The sequence below is a fragment of the Chroicocephalus ridibundus genome, chromosome 4, assembly GCF_963924245.1.
Source record: "Chroicocephalus ridibundus chromosome 4, bChrRid1.1, whole genome shotgun sequence".
In the NCBI taxonomy this organism is placed as follows: Eukaryota; Metazoa; Chordata; class Aves; order Charadriiformes; family Laridae; genus Chroicocephalus; species Chroicocephalus ridibundus.
The window spans coordinates 6972576-6995507 of record NC_086287.1 but is presented as its reverse complement, the minus strand read 5'-3'; the positions used below and the strand labels follow the sequence as shown (position 1 = coordinate 6995507).

At 39.6% G+C, this 22932-nt stretch overlaps 1 protein-coding gene across 4 annotated transcripts in view; it reads right to left on the bottom strand.

Annotated features, from left to right (window-relative positions):
• The window catches only part of ANO3 (anoctamin 3), a 212940-nt gene that overhangs the window by 33678 nt on the left and 156330 nt on the right, over positions 1–22932 (bottom strand). For all 4 annotated transcript variants that reach the window (XM_063332451.1, XM_063332450.1, XM_063332454.1 and 1 more), the window contains 7 exons: positions 21229–21360; positions 19735–19841; positions 18258–18313; positions 16073–16194; positions 15500–15634; positions 9668–9764; positions 4910–4970 (listed from right to left, as the gene is read on the bottom strand). In XM_063332451.1, coding sequence (XP_063188521.1) covers positions 4910–4970; positions 9668–9764; positions 15500–15634; positions 16073–16194; positions 18258–18313; positions 19735–19841; positions 21229–21360 — 710 coding nt within the window. The remainder of the gene's footprint in view (positions 1–4909; positions 4971–9667; positions 9765–15499; positions 15635–16072; positions 16195–18257; positions 18314–19734; positions 19842–21228; positions 21361–22932) is intronic.

The window sequence follows — 22932 nt, the reverse complement described above, 5'->3', positions numbered from 1 at the left end:
CGAAACTTCTGTGACCGAAGACGACTTCTTAGAAATACTTCCAAAGGAATTACTCATTATGCATTTAATTATCAAGTTGAGCATGCGTGGGAAAACAATGGAGCATAAAACTGTCATGGCACTTTTCTATCCCGCTGCTCTGAATCAGGTCTTCAGTAAAAGAAAGGGGAAGATTAGAAGACACAGTAATTTTTTGCCATTAATTAGCTTTCAAGCTTTCAACACAGGACTGAAAGGCTTATCCATCATATCCAGTAGAGTACGGTTTGTACTAAGAACTGAAGGAGCATCAGACTTTCATGTCTCCCATCATAGTTCTAATAATTACAATGTACCCGATTTTTAGATGACACGACTGAAAAGGAAGGGGGGTGGCAGAGCAAGTTCAGTTCCAAGAAAATCAGAAAACTTTAAAGAAAAGTTTTATGAAATGGGAGGAAAATCTTGGAAGAATGTAGTTATTCTGCTCACTGAACAGGTGCAGAAAGCGTTACTGGATTTCTTACTTTGCATACTGAAGAATTGGTACGCTAAAATTTAATCGCTTGACATTCAGAGGCTGCAATTTTAGCTGCTGGCTTAAATGCTTACAAATAATTGCATTCAAAGAGCAATTACTGCTTATTTCTTTAAATAAAAGGACGGCAGCTGATTCTGTAATTAAACCTGGAACTTTTTTTTTTTTTTTACTAAAAACTCCTTTAGCCTTCTGTGTTTTTTTTTTAAACCCCAGTTATTCCCTTTGAAGTCAAGGATGGAGATGTCTATTTTCCTTTACAAAGGCAGGGTTTCTGCGGAGAGGCTGGTTGAGTCACAGTCTGCCAAGTGTTTCAGAGCCGTGGCGGAAAGTCTCATTCCACAAAGCCCTCACCCGCTATAAAGCGAGAGTGAAGTATCTGAGCTTACAGATTTATTATTCTCGTTCGACTGTCTCTTCTCTCTTTCCTTTTCTCCTAGAGAAAATCCACAGAGGAGGAGTAATAGTTGGTGTCATTGTGGGAGCCATTTTGGGATCTATATTAATTGGTCTGATTGGATATTTTATATGTGGTAAGAAAAGGTCTGAGTCATTTTCCCACAGACGGCTTTACGATGATACAAGGAATGACCCAGGTAAGGAAAAGTACAAGTGTTTTGCACAAGAATATTTTATTTTTTTGTATTTCTGCACAGAGCTGTTTAAATAGTCTGGTCTTACTGAATTATTGGGAATTATATCACTGACTCCAGTCAAACTAGGTTTCAACTGACAGTACTTCATTATTTTTAAATTTTAGCATAACCAATTCTCCCCTGAACTCTGTGTCTCCCCCTTACAAGTTATTTTTTTTACCTCCAAAATATCAGGAAATATCATCTCTAGTATCACTGAACCTCTCTCTCTTCAAAGAATTACAGGAGAGTTCAAAACTATAGCTCAAAAGCTCTCACAAACTTTGATTAGCTGAAAACAGCTGAATTCCTTGCTCATCCAACTTCAATTACAGAATGAGGGATGAAGCTCTATCTGTTTTCAGGAGTAAAAATATTTTTAAGAGGTTTAAAAAGATTACTTTTGTCTTCGCCATGAATATGTATAAACTCGTATTAAAGTGTAATCACACGGTGTCCAAACATTTGTATCCTGTTCCTGGACTTTATTTTCAAATGTTTAAACAAATGCTGAGAGGCTAAACACACTTTTTTTCTCATATAAAATCAAAGCAAAATAAAACTCTGGCAGTACGCCTCTTCTGGCTCAAATGCAAGAGCTGAAAGCTGCCAGAACGTCAGATTAGGAACTGGCTTTGAAAGTCGACCACCCATGTAGTCCTGAACGGGTGTTACTGGGAGGACACGTGTTATCCTCAGACGATCGTGAATCAGGGCCTTCCTCCTTTGTTCATCTACATGCAAGAAAGATGTTAACTAGATTTATCTGCGACGGACGGCTGAACTAAACTGTGAGGTAGCCAGCATATGGGGATAAGAATCTTTCAGGGAATACGTAAAAAATAATCACATTATCCTTTCAGTTCTCCACTTAGACAACTCAGTTGGCCCATACGATACGAGTTTTGGATGTGCATCAGATGAGAGAACCAGCACGGCAGACAAGGCAGAGGAAGACAACGCAGGGAGCCCACCCGATGGCATCCCTATGGCTGACATGACACCACCCCACCTTTCTCCGTAACGTTTGCTTCAGATGATACTCTCGCTTGTTATCTAGACGCTTTCAATTTTCCCAAAACGATCTGATAGCCGTTATCTTACAGCCACTGCCGCGCAAACAGAAAAAGCAAGGGAAAAATCGCCCGATAGGCTGATACGCACCAGGCAGGGCCCAGTAACAGAGCATCACTCTTCTACTTTGTAATTAAATCATCAACTTATGGTTTTCCTGGAAGGTTATGATACTTGCTTTCTTAGGAATAACGCAGACAAATAGCACCCAGGTCAAATTCTGCCTTATGCAACTTTGGTCTAGAATGCAGACATTGTAACAGCAAAATTTGAGCAGGGCTGCAATGACATTTTCACATCAATATAAAAAAATCCCACGTTTAACTACCTTGAGGTGAAACTATTCTGTCCAAATAGAATTCCTCTCTGATAAATGACATAGGGCATAATTTTCCCCACTCTACATTAGTACTTTCCTCAGTGAATACGACAAAAAGAATTAGGTTTACTTGGATTACTCAGAGGTTGAAGTTTGCTGGGGAGAATGGAACTACTGAGTAACACAAACTACATTTAACCTTTGATTATGATGACACGGAGTTAAAATTGAAGGGAACAAAAGAAGAGGAGCTTCTATTTATCCGTCAAACTGATCTGTTGTTTGCATTGCAGGCTAGATCTGCAGAAATGATGTAAAAGGTTTTGGTACAGGTTAGAGAGAAGAAATACTTAACACGAAAGGAAAGGAATTACCTCTGCCATGTATATAGATACCCTAAAAAGCATGGTCTGGTTTTGTCCAGCTAAAGTGTAAAACTATAGCAGTATAATGCAAATAATTGCACGGTTTATCTGTTTGCAATAACCAGACATGTCTAAATAGAAAGAAAAAAAAAAAAAACATGAGAAAGACATACTTGTAAAGGCATAGAATAAACAAAATAAAGTGCAGAGAAAATAACTACTCACATGGGATACGTACTTGTTCCTATGACTCTGTTAAAATGCTTTACTTAGTGTGGAGACTGTGGATCATGTCGATGGATTTATCTCACTAACTGACTGTGAATGTTGTAACGAGAGTTCATTCTATATGTAAATTACATACACACGCACACACACACCAGAGAGAAACAACGGCAGTCACACCACAGACGAGTAAAACGGGTATTTATTTCAAAGCATTTAAAAGATTTAAGAACTGAGCGGACACGTGCAGTGTTGCCATTCCCGCAGGGGTCAGTCGCGAAATCAGCACACTTCTCCTCAAAACCAGAACCTGATTTCTAACACTGTATCCAGAGCGTTGGGTAGCAGACTGAGAATCTGAGACACGTTCACTTGTATTAGGTGCTCCTTGAAATTAAGAAAAATGTAATATTCAGCTTTCACCTTCCTTAGCACACATATATGCCATCTTTCCTGGTAATGGTAAAGCAGAATCATGTAAGCAAAAACTGCTCCTTACGCTTGAACCTTGGCCTCAGCTGAGAATGGAAAGAGCTCTCTCTAAGGAGAACGTGAAAACAGAGATGAAGTGATGCTAAGAAGCTATCAGAGCCGTCTACACTGGTAACCGTATAACCAAGTGACATGTATTTGAGGAATTCATGAAACTAATTATTACTAATTGCAAGGCTGTCAACAGCAAGATTATGAATGAAGAAATGTCACCGAGGCAAGCAATCAGTGTGCCCTTCAGTTATACTTTTATCGTGTTAATTTTTAACAATCTAATTATGATTTTTGTATGTATATGCATGTGCTTACGTTGTCTATGTACCTCTTTGATGTTCTGCTTTGTATGGGGTTTTTTTGTTTTTACCAGGCCAGCCTCCAAAATTTGTGACATTTGTTCATCCTTCACTTTACGTTAGAACCATTAACAGTTACCCATACATATTATGTAAATAAAGCTGTTGGGCGCCATTTGACTCAAAATTGTAAAACTCTGGCTTGAATTCAGACAGTTGTACGTACGTGAACTGGTGTTATTTTCTCAGGGTTTACACAGACAAACATTTACATTGGTAAAATGAATTATCTCTTGTTCTAATACCAGTCTTTTCTACTTTCCGGCAGCAAAGTTCTATTAGCTTCAGTGAAAGCTAATTCCATCAAGCATTTCATGCCGGAGCCGTTACATCTGTCTTGCATGTCACTATTACACTGACCTTCTAAGAGAGGCAAGACTGCTCCTGGTAACTCCTGTTCAAGAGTGGCCTCTGCAGGTATCGCCCTGCTTGGCTTCATGCCCCATGACATGATGTGTGCGATGTCAGAGGGAACGTAATGAGATATTCAGACTGAGAATTTGAATAGAAATGGTTAAGTTGCCGTAAGCACTTAACATCAACTCTTTCCTATACTTCCCTCTAATTAGATCCCATGTCCTCTTTTATTCTGTAAGAATTCTCTACAAGATATGATTTTTATATTGACTCCAGATCAGTAAATTAACCTACATGTTTGCCTTTAAAAAGACTTCTGCCTGCATGATATAAAATTCAGGATGCAAGATATTTAAGACGCTAAAGACAGTCATTACATTAACAATAAAAAGTATTATTTTCACCCACTACTATCATAGAAATTGAAGTTGATGAAAACAGGAAAAAAGTTTGTGAGACAAAATCATAATCCTTCTTTAAAGTTTATCAAGAGCTATAATCTCCCTTTACCCAGTAATCATAAAAGAGGGTCAGATGAACTAAAAGTACAAAACAAATAAAAATGTACTTACCCCAAATAGCCATGAAAATAGCAAAGAAGACAGTCCCTCCATTATCAAACAAATGTGTAACCTGAATAGAAAATAAATACATCAGGAACAAATAATATTGCCACCTTATCTTTCGGCCCCAAGAATCCCAGAGTCTGTAACTGGTGGCAGAAACTTAGAGCTAAGCATTCTAATAAGAAGCCCTACTTGCATGTTTCTTCTACTGCGGTTTGTCCCCCTCTGTCTTTCAGTACAGCTTGAGTTCTGGTTTTCCAGACTGTCACTTCGTGCATTTCCAGTCTATTTCTTTCACAGACTCTAAGAGCTGCTCTGTCCATGCCCAGACAGGCTAAAAATTCCTCCAGAGTTCTACTCACGTGCTGGGTCAAACAACCTCAGCATGTTATATTTTAAGGTTTTTACAAGCTTAAGTAACTTCTGTCTTTTCACTTTTCCTCCTCTGTTTATTACTTAGTTCATGTCTCTTTGGATTCCATTTTCTTCTCCTAAGCTGTCTTGCAATTTCTTTGCAGGTAAAAATAGTATATATGCCTTTTCATCCAGACATCTCAGCCTCTCTAATTGTTGACATTTTATCCTTCTTAAAAGGCTAGTGCCACTAAACTCTCACAAACATTAAATAAATTCTAAATACCACTCCCCCAAAACATAAATTCTAAAGCACGTAATTTCACCTCCTGAATGCTCTCCTTTGAGATGGATTTATCCCTTATCTTACTGCTTGTTGTAAGATCTTTTGGGCAGAATAGATATTCTGCTGTAAAGTCCAAGGCTTACCGATAGAAAACAAGCAGTAATTAGTTTTTGCATGCCTACAGATCACTCTAAGCATCTGAGGGGGTGAATCTGATGTCTCACCTATTATGAATCCAAAAATCCAGAACTACTTCTATTCAAGCCATAGTATGAAACAGTGTTTAGGAAGCTGAAATTAAGATCAATGTACTTTGACTAGGTTTAAAGTTGCCAATTTACAGCACTGTAATTTATCCAGGGATAACGGGCCTACATTTCTTCTAGTGAAAGGTAGTTTATGATGGTTCTGAGCATTAGTAAGCAAAGTACAGACTTCAAATTCCTATTTGAAAAAAAAGGCACAAATCATTATACAATAATAGCGCAAACTAACTTCTCATCAACGGGCATATGTTAGAAAAAGGATCTGAAAGGAGAGGAAATAAGAATAGAATGTCTTGAAACAGAATATTCTTGAAAAGACTTTACTTCCCTTGGTGTTGACTCTCTTGATGACTTAAGCACTAATTTTTAAGCTTTTAGCATGTAAAGAAACCCATCCTTATGCCAAAGGAAGGGCACAGGTAACCAGATGTAGTTTGTCCGTACTGTGACCTTTGCTTCTATCTGAAGTTACTCTGGCCAGCAGGAATGTTCTGTACAGGAGGTGTGCCGGGATGCCGGGGCTGACGGCCCGCCTGGGGCAGGTGACCTAACCTGCTCCTGCGAGAGCTGCCTGCTGCAAGGAGAACCCGTCCTGCTGACAGACTTTCATTCTTCCTGAGAAGGCTGGCATTGTTCCTTCTGCCTCCCAAATTAAGAAAACTAACTCAGGAAAGCTGAAAAAGTTGATAGAAACAGTGCTGCTTGCCTCTACTTTATTTCTTATTGAGTAAAATTATTATAATATTGTGAGAATTTACATGAAAACCACATATTTTTCATCTGTACAGCTGTTCTTTTCTTCTTTTCTATTTTTAAGGTTCTGAAATGGGAATTGATTATTTGGCATTGGGTATCAATAAATCCAATATGTTCGCTGCATGAATCATACAGTGGGATCAATTATCCATATAGATAGGTCTTTTGCTTTGTTTTTCTTTTGCTTCCATAAAGGAACACGCAAACATAACGGGTATGAGACCAAAAACCTAAGAGGAGAACAAAAGCAGTGCAATAAACCTGATGAACATTTGCAGTTTTGAACACAGATGTGTGTGAGGATGTGATTTTGGATATTCTGCTCGGTAAAAAGTGCATCTTTCCAAGCAAATACAAAATGAACCGCATAAATAAACAAACCCAACCCAGCAATATCATCATTTCTACAAGTAGAAAATGCGCCTCTGGCTTGTCTTTATAAAAAGTGCCTGGGCTACAGTCATTCAGCACCACACTCAGAATTAAGATTTGACTGTCTTAAAGGCTAAATGCATAATCTGAGGCTCCGCGCTTGAGCAGAGACCTCTAAGCAGAAGTGAAATAGTGCAGGACTCGGTGCTGGTCCGTTGGCATACCTGACTGATGCTGTCATCGTCACACAAGACTTCAGGCACTTCAAATCCACCCTGAAGCAACACCCAGCCCCGGGGCCGGAGGACAAGGTGTGCCGGGCGCAGGACCAGCCCCGGGAGCCCGAGCCACCACAGTAATCACTCACCCATCAGAGAGTCCACGTCATGCGGATGAGAATGACAGCTTGGGCATTCGGCAATTCAGAACCCAACCCAGATAATACATGCCTTTCCCTTAAATTATAAACTTCGCTTCAGTGTGGCATTTTTAAATGGAAACAGAATAAAGAGGGAGGGGATGAAATAAATGCGCAGCAAGAAGAAGGAAAAGGGCATCTTTTGTGTTTTGTCTCTAGCTTTACAAAAAACTTAGCAGAAAAACCATTTGAAGTATATGAGTATATGATTTGTCCGGCATTAGTTTGTTCTGTCTGACGCGCTCCTCTAAAGGGAAACTTGGCAGATGCTTAGCGAAAGAAACCCTGACAGCAGTTTTAATACTGTGAAATATGAGCACAAAGGCCTTATATAAATGTGGCAGGTCCCATGACTGAGGCAGGTTTGGGGAGATAAACTTCACTTACAGGAACTCACTCTACCAAATGAACTCAATGCTTATGTACTTGGATACCATGAGCTATTTGAATAGAAAAGGATTGAAACGCTTATTCCAGAATGAGGGTGCCAGTGCCCGGAATGGGTGAGGAATAGCTTCCCTTGCCCATCAGCTCTTCGATTGCGCGCGGCAGCTTCCCTTCCCTTGGTTGTGTGCAAGGAAGACAGAGAAATAAGTTATGTTCCCACAACAACGAAAGCAGAGGGAAACGCTGACAAGCTCCACCTCAGAAGCAAGAAAACAAGCAGGAAATGCCATTTTCTTTTCCCAGAGAGCAGATCTGACGCCTTATTTTTAAATATGCTAGTTCCGTTTACTTATAATACTAACAGTGCTTCAGAAAGTACAAAGGAACGTTGGATTTGAAATCAGATTGTAGTTTTCTAACATTACAGGTTGTTTTCCTTCACTAATTCGGGTGCAGACGCAGCGGCAGCGCTGAGACGTGTTTGGGTACGCGCCGCTCACCTTGAGCAACACGGCGGCACCCAGCAGGATCAGGAGCCCTGCTGGCAACCAAGAGGGGAGGGAGCGAAGCTGCCGCGAACTGTTCTTTAAAGACAACACGGTGAGTGAAGGCATTACAGTTATAACCTCAGAGTTATAAAAAGCCTCATTGAGCCTTTTTTATTTTTTTCCCTCCTTTTTCTTCGCAATTCGAGTACCCAGATGGTAATCCTATTTCTTCCCCAGGAGAAGTCTCTCTCTCTCCCCCACCTGGGGGAGATCCAGAACAGACAAAGCCTGAAAGGAGACAACTCTTAGTTGTTTTCTGTAAGTTCTAATGTAAAGTTGATCAGTTTTTCAGAGCAAAAGCCTTGGCAGGAAAAGCTGTGAGCTTACACGAATTTCCACAATGTTTGCAGACGCCAGAAATGGGTGTCTGCGAAGATGGAAAATGAGTGGTTTCTGCTTGTCTTCCCTGGTTGTCATCTCAGTTGCTTTCAAGCGGACTGGTTTGAAAATACATGGAAGTATGGACGGATGGGCTGCCACGTTTTTCGACTGCAATTACTTTTTCACAACTATTAAAATGTGAAATTTGCACGGTTTAAGCACAGGATGTTAGTGTAAATATAAATGAGACAAAGCCTGCTTCTTATTAACTGGGGATGTTAAAATAACAGGACCTAAAGTTAAGGGGACGCCACAACGCCAAATGTTTTACTCAACATTGGTCCTATCTATACCAAATTTTAAAATCTAACACGAAAATTTATTTTCTCTTTCACATCGCCGCAGTGTTGTAATGCCGTGGCCCAGAGACATTTTGTAAATACAAGCTTCTGAGCAAGATTTACCTTACGGGCTAAAGTATTCCAAGAAAAATGCCAAGGCTCCTTTTGCAGCATTATGAACATACCACACATGGAAATATATTGCTCCCTTGAAAACACTGCATGCATACAGAAGTACTTGTGATTATTTAAGTTTGAATGATAGCTTCTTGTAGCAAAATATTTAGTTTTGTAAAATCTTTGCAGACAGAGCAAAGCACATTACAAGCATATTAAGCTAGAGAATTCCTTCAGGAGAAGCAGAAATTCGATTACAAAGTAAGCAAGGGAAACAGACTAAGAAGTTAATTATAGGGAAAGTAGAAACAACCTTCTAAGAAAAGTTTTGTTACTCGGGGGACTTTATAAATTGATGAAAATAGTAAGGATTTAGGAAGGAAATGCTCACAGAAAGTAAAAAAAAAAGTTTCAGAAGAATCTCTGATCCTTTCAGAGCATTCCCTTATTAGAAACATGAATTACAAATGCTGAAAAAAACCTCTGTAGAGAAACAACGCGTTTTGCAGGAATTTTTCCTGAAACAAGGGCGGCCGTTACACAATAAAAGTGGATCGTTAAACAAAACTTAGCTTGATAGCAATAAGACAATAATTACCTTGGCGTATATGCAGCTTTCATTGAGTTTTTGTAGCGTGCAATTGCGTTCACACATAGGGCACATGATGGTTTCATTTGCCTCGCAGATCTCTTTGCTTTAGTGGGAGACAGGGAAATAAAGGTTATAAAAAGGCTTTTAGCATTCTTCAGATTTTCTGAGGTTATGCCGCTTGTTATTAATGGCATGCCTACACCACAAAACTGGTTCAATAAAATAAATTAAAAGTGAATGTTTGGCTTGAAAAGCCTAATCCCAATTCAGTAACCTGAAAACTATGGGCCCTGGAGCAGTATGCAATATTTTTAGGCACCATGCGACACTCGTCACACTTGTGAATATCCCGTTCTCTCCCACATATCACAAAGGAAGAACAAAACATTGTTCACTACCTTCCAACCCACTTACTGCGTATTTTTCTAAGCGATATAGAAGATACCAAATGTTAAGAGAAGGGACATCACTGATATAATTACACTGATTTCAATCAGCTTATCCCAGTTTACATCAGCTGTTTTACAGGATGATCGCACGCATACTTAGATCACTCATTCCCATGTAAAAATCCATTGACAGGGATTTGTGGCCATAGTATTTCAAGTCTTTGCATTTTGATTTCCTACAGAAGACCTTATGTAAAGGGCTAATGGAAAAACACTTTGTTATCCTGATTTTGGGAAAAACATCTTCAAAAGACGTTCTACTGCATAAAGATCCTAAGATTCAGGACGATGAAGTCACTGCCTTCATTGGGACCATTCACATGCAAAATGTGGTACATAATTGTCTTGACAAAGGCAAAACAGAATTAACAGAAGTGCAAAAATGAATTTTAAGGCAAATTTTAACTGCAGTGAGTAAGCTTCCCAAAGAACCTCAGCAATCGCATTTCCCTATCCTTTAGCAATGTTGACATGCCTGAAATGATCCTATGACACACCAGGAAAGCCGCAGTATAAACAAATGCCAGGAAATCTCTACTGATTCGTTTTAATAAACATCGCGCTTTTACTCGCCTCCTCATAAAAGCTGAATTTACAGTTCTAATACTATATGGAAGATTACGCTTATTTCCAAATGACTGCATCTATTAAATCCTACCCGACATAACAGTAAATAGAAATAAGATTCTAGTTGCCCAGATGTCACTTTTGTAATCTGTGGTGATATTTCACATCAGATCAGAATCGCTAATTTACTGAAACCCTACAACTTAATGTGGACCCGACAAAGAAGCTGTCCTAAGAAACCCTGAAGGCAGGACGAGCGCAGCCAGTCATGCCAGAGTTGCAGAGTAACACAAATCTTACGGTGCGTCACATCAGAGAATGTTCTTGCTTGCGTTTTCATTCAAATGATTAAGCACAGAAAATCGTATTTCAACAATATGTTATAACGGTTTGGCAATAATAGAAACTGCCAAATATAAGGCCGAATTGTACTGTATTTGAATTTAAATTCAACATCGTAAATGTTAGATTTTCTGTATTATATACCTGGAGTTAAAAATCTTGGTTTGTTTTTAATAACACATGAAGTGACGGTGACAGGTCGCACGCTGTAGCACTACTCTGCAGAGGCAGTAACATCTGTTACCCAGGCGTTCGTGAGAGGTGCTATGTTAACTGTTACTGCAGCTCAAATCTGCAGTATAACAGAGCAAAATAAGCTTCTTTGTATTGTCCTCACTCATCTATCTGAAATGTGAGTACAGCACAAGGTGCAGAGACACCTCAAGCTATGCTGTGTTCGTGCCCGGCCTTTCTGTTTGACTGACAACAAAGGGACAGCTTATGATGGTGATAATTAATTATACGTATGAGCCCGTCAAAACCAGACTCTTTTAAAATATCAGATTTATTTTTATACAGACTAATTAACATGTAATAGCTTGACACCTAACGTGAAAATAAAGATAGGTGATAGATATGGCACATGATTTGTTGAAAGAAAAGAACCCAAACGAAGAGACTGCTATAGGACTATTTAAGCCTTTCCATTTAACCACCACCTCGCGTTTCCCCCAATTTAGCTCGGGGAGGGCAAATGGATCACGATATATTTAAAAGTGTATGAAACCAGAAATACAAACTCACGTTCTGCATTTTTGTTTCCGCATGTCTGAGCCCTATGAATATAATCCAAATACTCTGGAAGCTACTAAGGAGTTTCTTCAACAGAGATTCTCCGGGTTTTTCTCTTGGTTACCTTCATCTCACAACTAAATCCTGCAGGGAGATGCTGCCACTACAGCCTCAGTACCCCGGGGGACCTAAGTGCCGGCTCCTGGCAGCCACACTTTATTCCAAACGCATGCACAGAAGAGAGCATCCTCCATTCCAACATGCTTTCAGTAACACTGCCCAGCTTACGCACTTTGGGGTAGGAAAGAAAAATGTCCCTCGCCGTGTAGAATGGGGCAACTTCTGTTTCTAAACACGGGACATACGTGCAGATTTACTTATATAGTGTCTAGTCCCTGAAACGACAGCGCGCATGCAGGGCTTTTGTCTTCCATTCTTATTTCACCTTCCTCCTCCCTGTGCAATACATTTGAACCATCCAATGATTCAATCAGGCCTGAAAGTTTATTGTTTCCCAAAAACAGTAACCGGGGAAAGGAGAGACAGACCATGACGAGGGGCAAAATGCAGCATGAGAGGGGCGCTTGCCCTGGGAAAGAAGGAAGGCTACCACCAAAAGGGAGCAAATATGCACCATTTCCAACATGCCTGTGGCAAATGAACTACACAGAGCATCTTTCCTTTACACAGGTGGCAGGGACTGATGTTCCTGTGCAGGGCACAGGCTGAGATATGGATATATATCTATATATACAATATTTTTATAGGTAAATAAAAAGAGCCACCTGGTAGCATGACAGACCCCAAAAAGGGAGCAGAGGCAGGCGCTCGTACAAGTCGTAAACAAGACACACTAGCTCTTAGGTGCGACATCGTTCTGCATAAACCTCGAATTATTGCACAAAACCTACGTCTGGCATCGCAAGCAACGTTTGGTTCTACGGCAACGTATGCTCATGTATTTGCTTATTCCTTCTCTGCTGAAACTGCACTGGACCTCAGTGGGAAAAGAAGAAAACGATCGTTTTCCGCCTGCAGCCGGCAGAGGGGGGCTCACGGCACCTCCCTGAGTTTGAGAGGTGAAGGGACATCACCGAGGAAAGCACGCTTCTGCAAAAATAATTTGATCCATCAGTAAGTTCAAATTCTGAGGTACAGAAGACAGACGAAAAACGTTTTTTTCCTGACATAATTTATCATACTGTACACCAGCATTTCCTAACATCCACCGATTCCTACTAACAGGCATGAACAGGATGAAACTTGTTTCACGTGAAGTATTATATTGAATAATACTGTATCCGGGGCAATGTGGCAGTTATGACGTTGCCATAACGCCCTGGCACTAGGTTTAAACTCCTAATTCCCACTGGGTTTCCTGTGTCTAGATTTTGTCAGAATAACGTACCCGACTGTTTCTTCCTGACGGCTGCCGAACATCGTATTTGCATACCGCGGTAGCTGCAGTGCTCGAAAGCAAAGCATACATTTTAACACTGTCATGGATGTTTATCTAGCAGTTTTCTTTAAATGACTGCAGAAACACGAGATAAATAATCTCACAGTCCCAGAATATGGCCAGCATAAGAACATTTAGGTGGTGCAGTCTGTCTGTCTGCTAATGGATGACTCCTGTCTGCTCTAGATAGGAGGTTTCTGTCTAACCCTCACTGACCAGGCTAAGTAAGCAAATCTGACAAGGAACAGCATCTGTTATCACTGGCCCTCAGAATTAGTTAAGTACACAAGGTGATGCAGAAAACATCTACGTACGTTTTATCAGGCCAGTCACAATCAGCTCGAGTTAGTTAAGCTCTGCTCTTGAATCCACGTCTCACGGCAGGTCTCGGTCATAGCAAGACACTGATACGAAATGTTACGACTGAGCAGAGGGACCGCACAGACTCACACCATCAAAGGCAGAGAGGACCTTCTGCCCAGAACTAACATGTCCAGATTACAGATGCAGGGCTAGGGCTTCTGCATTAACCTACCTTCTGTCAGTATTTTGAAATGAACGCTGGCTAATATTAGCTATAATAAATACAAAAGAACTCCCCTCCCCTTATAGGCATCTACATTATACAGTGCATCACCCGACTTCCAGGCTCTTGCTTCTGGGACAGATTTCAGAGCCCCTGATGGGCATCTTGGCACAGCATGACACTGAGGGACCTTGGGATGGGACCCAACACAACCAGCCTCCACAGGGAGCGACATAAAGTCTGTGTCTTCTGTCCGCAGCTACTCAACAGCAGTCAAGGGGAGAAACTTAGGACACGAAAACATGAAAGCCAGCCTACCTCTACGCTCCTACCTCAAACCAGGACAACACCCTGCAACCTTCTGCAAGCAAGATAACTCTTGTCTCTCTGTTGAAAGAACTAAGCAGGAGTCATATCTCCAGGTCTTCTCGGGAGAAACATATGACATACACAACACATAATAGCTTACAGTTTGAAAACATTAAATTCTTAGAAATTCTGTTCTGATTGTTGATGCCAAATCTTTCTCTTCCACAAGGAGTGCCTAAAATATTAAACTATATGCTGATAATAGTAGATTATGGCCTGTCATCCCCGCCTTGTTGAAACTGTGCCATTGTACAAGTGAAGAATACAAGATCTCCACTTCAACAGTCCTAGTCCCTGCGCTCCAGGAACAGGCTGATCCTCTACATCACATCCATTTCATTTCACAGGATGTTTATCATGCAAAACAATCCTAATATGGAGGATAATATCTTAAAGACAGCACAGTTTCCTGGCTGATAGACTTATTCCATTTAATGCAGTCTGAAGTGAAGTTGTAAAGTCTCTCAGGAGCTTGCTGTACAAAAGCAAGCCTAAAAACCCCTTAATTACAGCGCTGCAGAGTACAATACCTCACCGCGAAGCAGAAGATAAAGACAATTCCAGAAAGAAAAAGTAAAATAGTCCTGCTCAATGCCCAAGAAACAACGCTTCCTATGAAATCTGACTCCAAGTAGCCCTACAGCCTAAGCACCCGAACTGCTTGGAGGAACAGCTGCAACGGGAAGAGCACTGATATTGTTGTGTCTGATGACATCTAATGGAAAACTTTGTAATAAGGGTGCGTCCTGTGAAACAGTTCCTAAAAACACAGCCTTCGAGCACCCTCATCACTATTTCTAAATTGACATAAATCCCTCTCTGAGCAAAATCACAACAGTGGGAAACTTGAAAACTAAGTTAATTTCACGTGGTTGTAACCTCCCTGAAGCCGGGTCTCCTGGCTGCAGTTTACACTCACACAGTTAAGAATTTTATTAGACTCGAAGTTCGCCACTATTAACACTGAGAAAAAATAAAGGCATAGACAAAAGTAAGTTAAAGCTTAGCAACTGTACTGCACTCTGGGAGCTACAGCCAAGACGGAGGTAAAGAGGGAGTACGTCTGACTGTTTTTTCGCCGGTTGGCCTTGGCTAGAATGACACCCATTGCAGTACCTGTGACATTGGAATTGGTACTTGCTGTTTTTCCTCGGAGACAGAATGGGAAGCGCTGCAGATGCAGTGGTAAGAGCACTCGCTGGGAATGGTACGCATCCAGCTTGATGCAAAACAGATATACAAAGCGGATATACTCGACTGAAGTACCCAGTGTTTTATTTGGTTATTTTCAAATGATTGCCATATCTATAAAAGCATTTATAAGTATAACAATGATCTTGGTTGTACCATACTGTTCTTAATTTTCAACAGGGTATTTTTAAATGGGTTTTTACCTCACTTGGCTGGAATCCATCGTAAATAATCCATAAAGGAAAACAAAGAGCCCAACCAGGGCAGCAGGAATCAGCATTCCAGTATACCATCCCAACCAGGCAAAATACAGTCCAATTTTTTCACCAAAATATCGCCTACATGAAAAGGAAACACATACATTGTTTAAAGTTAAAACTTACGGTGACCTGTATCTATCTTCACAGCAGTAGAATTATTCTAACTGGAAACTACCACTACAAGTTTATGGTGAAATTCTTGTCAGTTTACCAAAACTTTTTATTTCAGGCTAGCATAACATTCTAGTGGCACTAATTGCAGCCTTACTAGAACATATATTTTACAAGGATATAACTGAAGTGTTCTGTAATTTTCATGTCCTTGCAACGACTAAGTAGATGTACTAGCTTTAGCATTATTACATGTAGCACATTTTATTCGCACACACACACATATATATACACACACGCACACAGAGACACCCCCAAAACTTCAGGAATTTAGCAGTATGGTTAATGCACTGTTACCAGGTAATTTGTATCACAGAAATGAGCTACGCTTTAAAGTACTAATACCTGATTAAATCGAGAGGTTGGTATTTGTACCACATTCCCCACCGTGCCCAACGCTCATACAAGAGGTGTCTGTGATTCTGAGCTCCGTGGGTTTTGATGGGATGTCTGCTTTTGTGGCTTCCCTGAAAAACACAAAGAAATAAAAATATACTACGAGGCATTGTGGAAAAGATATAAATTTCTTAGGCATTTGTTTACAACTTGAAATGAGGAGCTCACTATTGTTAATAAATAGGTCTCATATTACGCACATCTCTAGGACGTGCCATCTGGAGCAAACACATAAGAGATATGGTTACGTATGCTTCTGAAATGGCCGGTTTCTCTAAGAATTAATTGTAGAACCATACTAGTACAAGACTATACTTAACTCTTTATATGGCTTGAAGTACAGTGTTTCTATTTCACTAATATATGCCTATTTGTATGCTTCCACCTATTGCAATTTTTCAAAGTTTTTTGAGCTGTGTTTGTGTTATCATTTTTTTCTCTCCAATTCTGAAGCTGGACATCTCCTTCAGTTGAACTTTTTCTCCCCAAAAAACCCACTACTCTGTTACGGCAAAGAAATTCTTTCATCAAATAACTCCAAGTGAGCCAAATAATTTCTTGGGAAGAGCACAGAGCTCCCCAGAGCAGCACTACAAAGTTAGCAACCAGATTCTTGATCCCAGTAGATCCACGTAATTTAGCCATTTAGATTTTTATCATTTATTGGAAATCTTGAGCATAGAACACTATTTACTTGTTGCAATCTGCTGACCCTCTGGTTTAAGAATTAGTTAGAAACAAAGCTAAACATAGCAGAGAGTCCCATTCTACTCATTTCTCATTACAGTCAGCAAAGAAGCATACGAAAAATGTCAACACAGAGTGTGACCTTTGCAACATCTAGGAACACCTAGGAACAGAACGTCAACTTATCCTCACAGTCACCTGGATGAATGACTGCAATGCAGAAAGCATTACCCAGTATTACACATTTTTAAATCGCCCCCCCGCCCCCCCCCCCCCCCGGCTTCTTTCTGCCGTGTTTATCCATAGCAGAGTCCAAGTCTCAGCATTCCCACTGGGACTGAATTTTCACTCCCATTTGCTCGCGTGAGAAATGAAAAAAAACAAAAGAAAAAAAAAAAAAAACCACAACAAAAAAGGAGGGTGTTCAGCCACCAGCCCTTAGCACCAGTCAAGCAGCAATTAAGGTAAGAGTGGCTTAAAAATATGACTTACATTAACCTTAACTGAAACAGTGGCTTATACCATAACAAAGGAATATACACATAAAATGGGTAGGATAGCTTGGTTTTGACAGCCAGAGAAAGCTTCACAGGTTTTTCTGGTAGTAAGGCCAGTTTTTCCCTGAAGGCAGTAATGCACAGCTGAAGCATTAACAATGATGTTCAATTATTTATCTAAAAGACTCCTTCTCTATAGTCTCACTATTTAATTATTAATACCATATAAAAAAAAAAATTACTCTCAGCAATTTGTAAAGCACAGGTCAGTCCTTTGAAACACGAGACCAAGCCACAATATTCAGCCCGAGCAATCACAGAGCTCACAGCTGCAATTACCGTGCTACTGACAGATTTAAAATGACTTAAGATTTGTGGCTTCCTTCTTTCTTTTCAATACACAAAGATTATCTGCAAACCCTCTGAAGTCAAACACAAGTTCTTCATTTACTTCAAAGGTTTACAGTCTTCAGTAGACTTTAACCTACTGAAGAAGATTTCGTCACGTAGAAGTTATCCAGAACTAGTCAGAAAAGACTAAATGGGAAATAATTAACCAGCCTCCATAACTGTGATCAAGTACACAAGCTATCAGAAAAACAGAACATTTCATAGGTGGCAGACAAAAATAATTTAATACAATTAATTTGGAACAAGTGATAATCTCATTAAGAACTCCACGGCAATGTCAGGTTCATAAAAATAAAGAAAAGAATTGTAATATTCTAGTTCAGCAAGAAAATTCTCCAGGAAGTTATTATAATACACTATGTAAGAAAAAATTTAAAAGCCAATATTAAAGTAAGAGCTATAAATAAAAAAGAGTCTCAACAGATTATAGAGTGAAAGTAAAAGTTTGCAGGACAAAATTAAAAATAAAGTAGGATCTCAAAACATCAGTGCAAGGTTTACGCTAAATATAAATACAAATAGGGAATTAACCAGGTTACCTCATGTGGTGGAAATGCTGCTTCATATGTTCCATTATTTAGTAGTCTATTAATTCCTAAAAAGAAAAAAAACACATTTTTTTCTGATATCTGATAAAAATTCTGATATCAGTTTTTTATACACATTTAATTTCAAGCAGTACAAATTTGCAAGTTGCATATTGAGGATGTAACAATATTAGATGCTCAGGATGCTGCTAAACATGACAGTAATCAAAAATCCCACCGACTGCTTGTGCAGTCTTGGGATCCCTCAAGATTTCTGGCTCTGTCAAACTACAGCAACTTTCTACGGACCAACGCCTACAACTTTTCTCTCAGGGTCGGGCGCTCGTGCCAGATCAAGCGTGAGAAGATCGTTACATTCACGTCGCATTCATCAGAGCATATGATACAGATTTTACGGGTGACCAGATGATGCGACGTGCACGGAGAGTGGGGTGGACAGAGAATCCTCCAAGCAGCAAAACCCCCGCAGGGTTAAAAGCTAACCTGGTGTTATTTTTAAACGCAAGGCAGCTGAAGGAGTTTGTATCAGAGCAGTGCTCTGCATCATACCGACTACAGCATTTTGGATGGGTTCCTAGAGTCTTCCTACAAACAGATTTGTTGTACTATCAGAGCATGCTCTAAAAAATAAATGACAAATACGCATTAATAATTATAATAAAAAGATTCAGTAGCCTGCAAGAGCACACCCATAGCCAACGGCTTCCCCAAGAAATAAGTACTTATGACAGATTTCAGATTTGTCCGTTCAAATATACAAATTACGCTAAACTAATCTCATAATGAAATTTGCCACCATCAACTTGAAAGGCATTGGGTTTGAACCCTTGTTTTCTATGATTTTTTTACTGCTGCTTTTCTTCAGAAACTCAAGCGGCAACTTTCTGTCATTTCTATCATCTTATTTCATTCTTAGTTTAATTCCTGCAAAGAAAATAGGAAATCACAGATACATGCCCTGCTCACTGCAAATGGAAATGAATAGTTAAGACATCCTAAAAAGTAATACTGTAATAAGAGAGTTGATACAAATTGAACTTAGTCTTCAGGTCAACTGTCTCTGAGCTGCAGGAAGACCTTAAATAAGTCACATGTAGCTCACATGGATTCTGCTGGGCTGGAACTGCTGGGTAATCGCAGAACTACTAGGACCAGTCCTAGAAAACACTCGAAGAGTTTTCTGAGGTATATGGTACCTTTACTGTCACTCTTGATCACATAAAGTTATCATAATCGCTCAAATTTACTTTAAAGAATGAGTCATTAGGTGAAAAATATTGCCAATTTTCACTGAATTATTTGAGAAAATAATTCATGTAATATTCCTTCAACTCTGGCACTGAGCGAATAAAAAGATTTCGAGGAATGGCAAAATTAATTGAGTTTACTCAAATGATACTTTTTCAGCCAAGTAAAGATATAAATCATTTAATAGCTTCAGGTTAGCAAAAAACTACAGCATTCTCACCCATTTTGGATTTTCCATCTTCATACTTAGTTCTCTGTAGCATGTGATGCACAATTCTACTTCTTGTGGAATTGCTGAAGAAGCTGTCTTTGTTGTTTATCGTAAAACTATTAAAATAATGAATGTATTTTAATATTCAAAACAATGCACAGGTGTTCAAACATAGCTGCTCAAGTGTTTTCTTCTTACAGTGATTTATTGGATCTTTACCCTCCTTGGTTACAGCACAAGGTATAAGATTTTACATCCCTAGTGCATCTTCTCAGGTGCAATAAATCTAGCATCACCACAAATTATTGTTAGGAAAATGAAACAACTACAACTAAATTCTAAAATTTCCTAATATCTAGATAATTTCTGTTCTGGATACAGTTATTAAAAAAAAAGATCTTCAGAAGCAGTGGTTGTTCTCAAACTCAAGTTACTCATGAGCTGGCAGACGTCTGCGTCCTGGAACTACCAGAACCACTATTTAGAAAAAAAAAAAATAAAAATATCTCCATGCACTGGACACTTGAGTAGCAGCTCCACAACCGCTTTTTCTTAGAGAATCCTAGGATGGAGCCAAATAAAGCATCCTTTCCCAGATGGCTCTGGATTCCGGATGCCAGGAATCTGACGTGCGGGAGCTTTTGCCTACTCAGCTCTGCCAAAAGTGACACTATTAGAGTTGATAACGTCAGCTGAGCTGGTTGAGAAATAACACCAAAACCAGGTGATTGTTCCAATGCAATATAGTCAATTACTGGAAAAAAAAAGAGATTATAATGCAATTACTCTGTCTTTCCACGGTAAAGTCAGCCCACTAGCATATACCTTCTTTGCTGAGAAGAAGAAAATCCCGTTTAGCCTAATTTATACTTCTACTTTAAATGAACTTTTCTCTCCTAAAAGAATTACCACAAAACACTTTAAAATTGAAGAAACAGACAGAATTTTAAAATCTAACTTTTTGGGTCCTGAAAAAAATCGTGGCACAGTTTAACTATATCACCATCAACACGCTGATCTGAACACATCCAGTTTTCGTTTGGTGTATATATGTTTATACTTTCAGACACAAAAGCATTTTTAAAATGCAGGTCTGATAAGAAAGAAAAAAATCATCAGTGGTTTTAGCTTGCTTCCAGGTGTTCCCAATTTCCACAGCTGTCTCAGGGTTCGTGAAGTAAAATATGTAATTAAGCAAAGCAAACTTGAGCAAGTATTTGCATTTTGTAATGTGAAGGAAAGAAAAACTTCGAAACCAAAAGGCAGCGTTCATTATTTCAGTCAAATTTCTGCCTGAGAATTTCTGAGTGACCATCAAACAGCAAGTAACAGAGAGCAGATTTTGGCTTTAAGAGAAAACCCATAGAAAATACCAAATATGATACTGGGTATTTGCCAGTGACCATCTGTTAACGGCTGCCTCTATGGCACTTGCTTAGAAGAAGTGTGAAAATAAAAAATCCTTGTGGTCTCTGGCGCTGCCTCTCCAATTCCAGCACTTACTGGTGGATGCGTGCGCGGCTGAAGGGTGCTGTGTAGCAATCTGTTTCTTCCAGATCAGGCAGGGCCTCCTTATCCAGCTTCATTGGATTTCTGGGCAACCAACTTTTCAGCTCTCTCATATTCCTCTGCAAACTGAGACAATAAGAAATCAGATTTACACACTCTCACCCGCCTGTTATTTCTATCATCAATATTGAGTATTTTGCGGTATCATAATAGAAACGAAACGAAACGAAATGAAAGCAGGAAACTTCCACAGTAAGTAACTAAAGGAAAATAAGGAGTAACAGCATTTATTTGTGATCTATCTTGCACGCTTTACTCGAGCACAACTCATGCTAAAATTCCTGGGATTACCGTTTGAGATGGGACTGCACTATTGAGTCTGGGGAAAATAATTTTTCCAGGTAGTTCATCTGGCAGAACTACGGATGCTTATGCCGTACTCAAGAAGATACCTAATTACTTTCTCTAGCCCCACTGGACAAGGCAAGGGTCACTCCTCCTCCTTCCCTTGCCTGGCAACTAAGACACTAAAATTCATAAAATTTGAAAGTAAATACAAGGCGGCTCAGGATCAAATTTTTATAGTTTTCTGATTTCAATAAAGCCTCCCCCTGCAAAATTTTCCTTAAAATCCAAGGCCTGATATTGCCTTACAAAACAGTATACTTAAACATCAAATAAAGTAAAGCATATGGTTTATAAAGTAAAGGATATAGATTATACAGGATTTAGAGAAAAAACCCCCCTAGGTATGGCTTCCTGCTGTTTCCTAAAAACTGACATTATAAAACACAAACAGATCATAATTTTCGTATCCCCGATTAGATTACGTACTGGTAACATAAAGGGCTTTCTTCTACTGGCAACTTGCCTAAATATTGTCTCAGGACCTGTTTTACACAGGGGTAAATCTAGTGAAGTGCAGCTCAAATGCTGTAAGTTACCTCCTTATCGCGTCAGTTTTGCACTCCTTGCCGACCTGTAATTTTTTCATACTCAACTGCAATGAAATATGGGTATTTAAGGAGCAGGTCTCGTCTTAAATGAGCGATATATTAAGACACTGTAAGTATATCAGAGATCCAGAAAAAGTCTAAATTTTAGAAAAATACTCCCTAAATAATATTTTTTTTTAGCGACATTTGGGCCTTACTCAATGAATATGTATGCATACTATATAAAGCATATATATCTCATAAGCACAAGAAGTGTAAAGCTTATTTTTATCTGAGGTGAATACTTAATTGCCTGTGCTAAGCAGAAGCACAGCTACCCACTTCCTAATTAAGAGTAATAAGGGATGACACGGTAAGTTGCTCTCAGGGAGCAAAGCGACCTTTGCGAAAACACACCTCTTACCATCAGCAGAAAAAGTTCTACCCCTATTTGACACAGCGTCAGGCAGAAATCTAAGCCGAATGCAGGATCAGAATTTTACGTTTTACGTTTAAAATTCTCAAAATTTTCTTCTTGCTCTGTATTGCCCAGGCATTGACGGGTGCACACTCTGCGCCACTGGTACTGCGCTTGGGGGACGCCACTGGATTTGGCATGAAGCAGTATGAGCCAAAGAACATCGCCATGTTCATAAAGTCGAAACACAGAATACGGTTCCCACCAGGTGCATCCCACAAGCGTTTCCTTTACTCCAACAAGACCTTACTGTGCGGGTTGACTATTGTTATCGGTTCCGGTGGA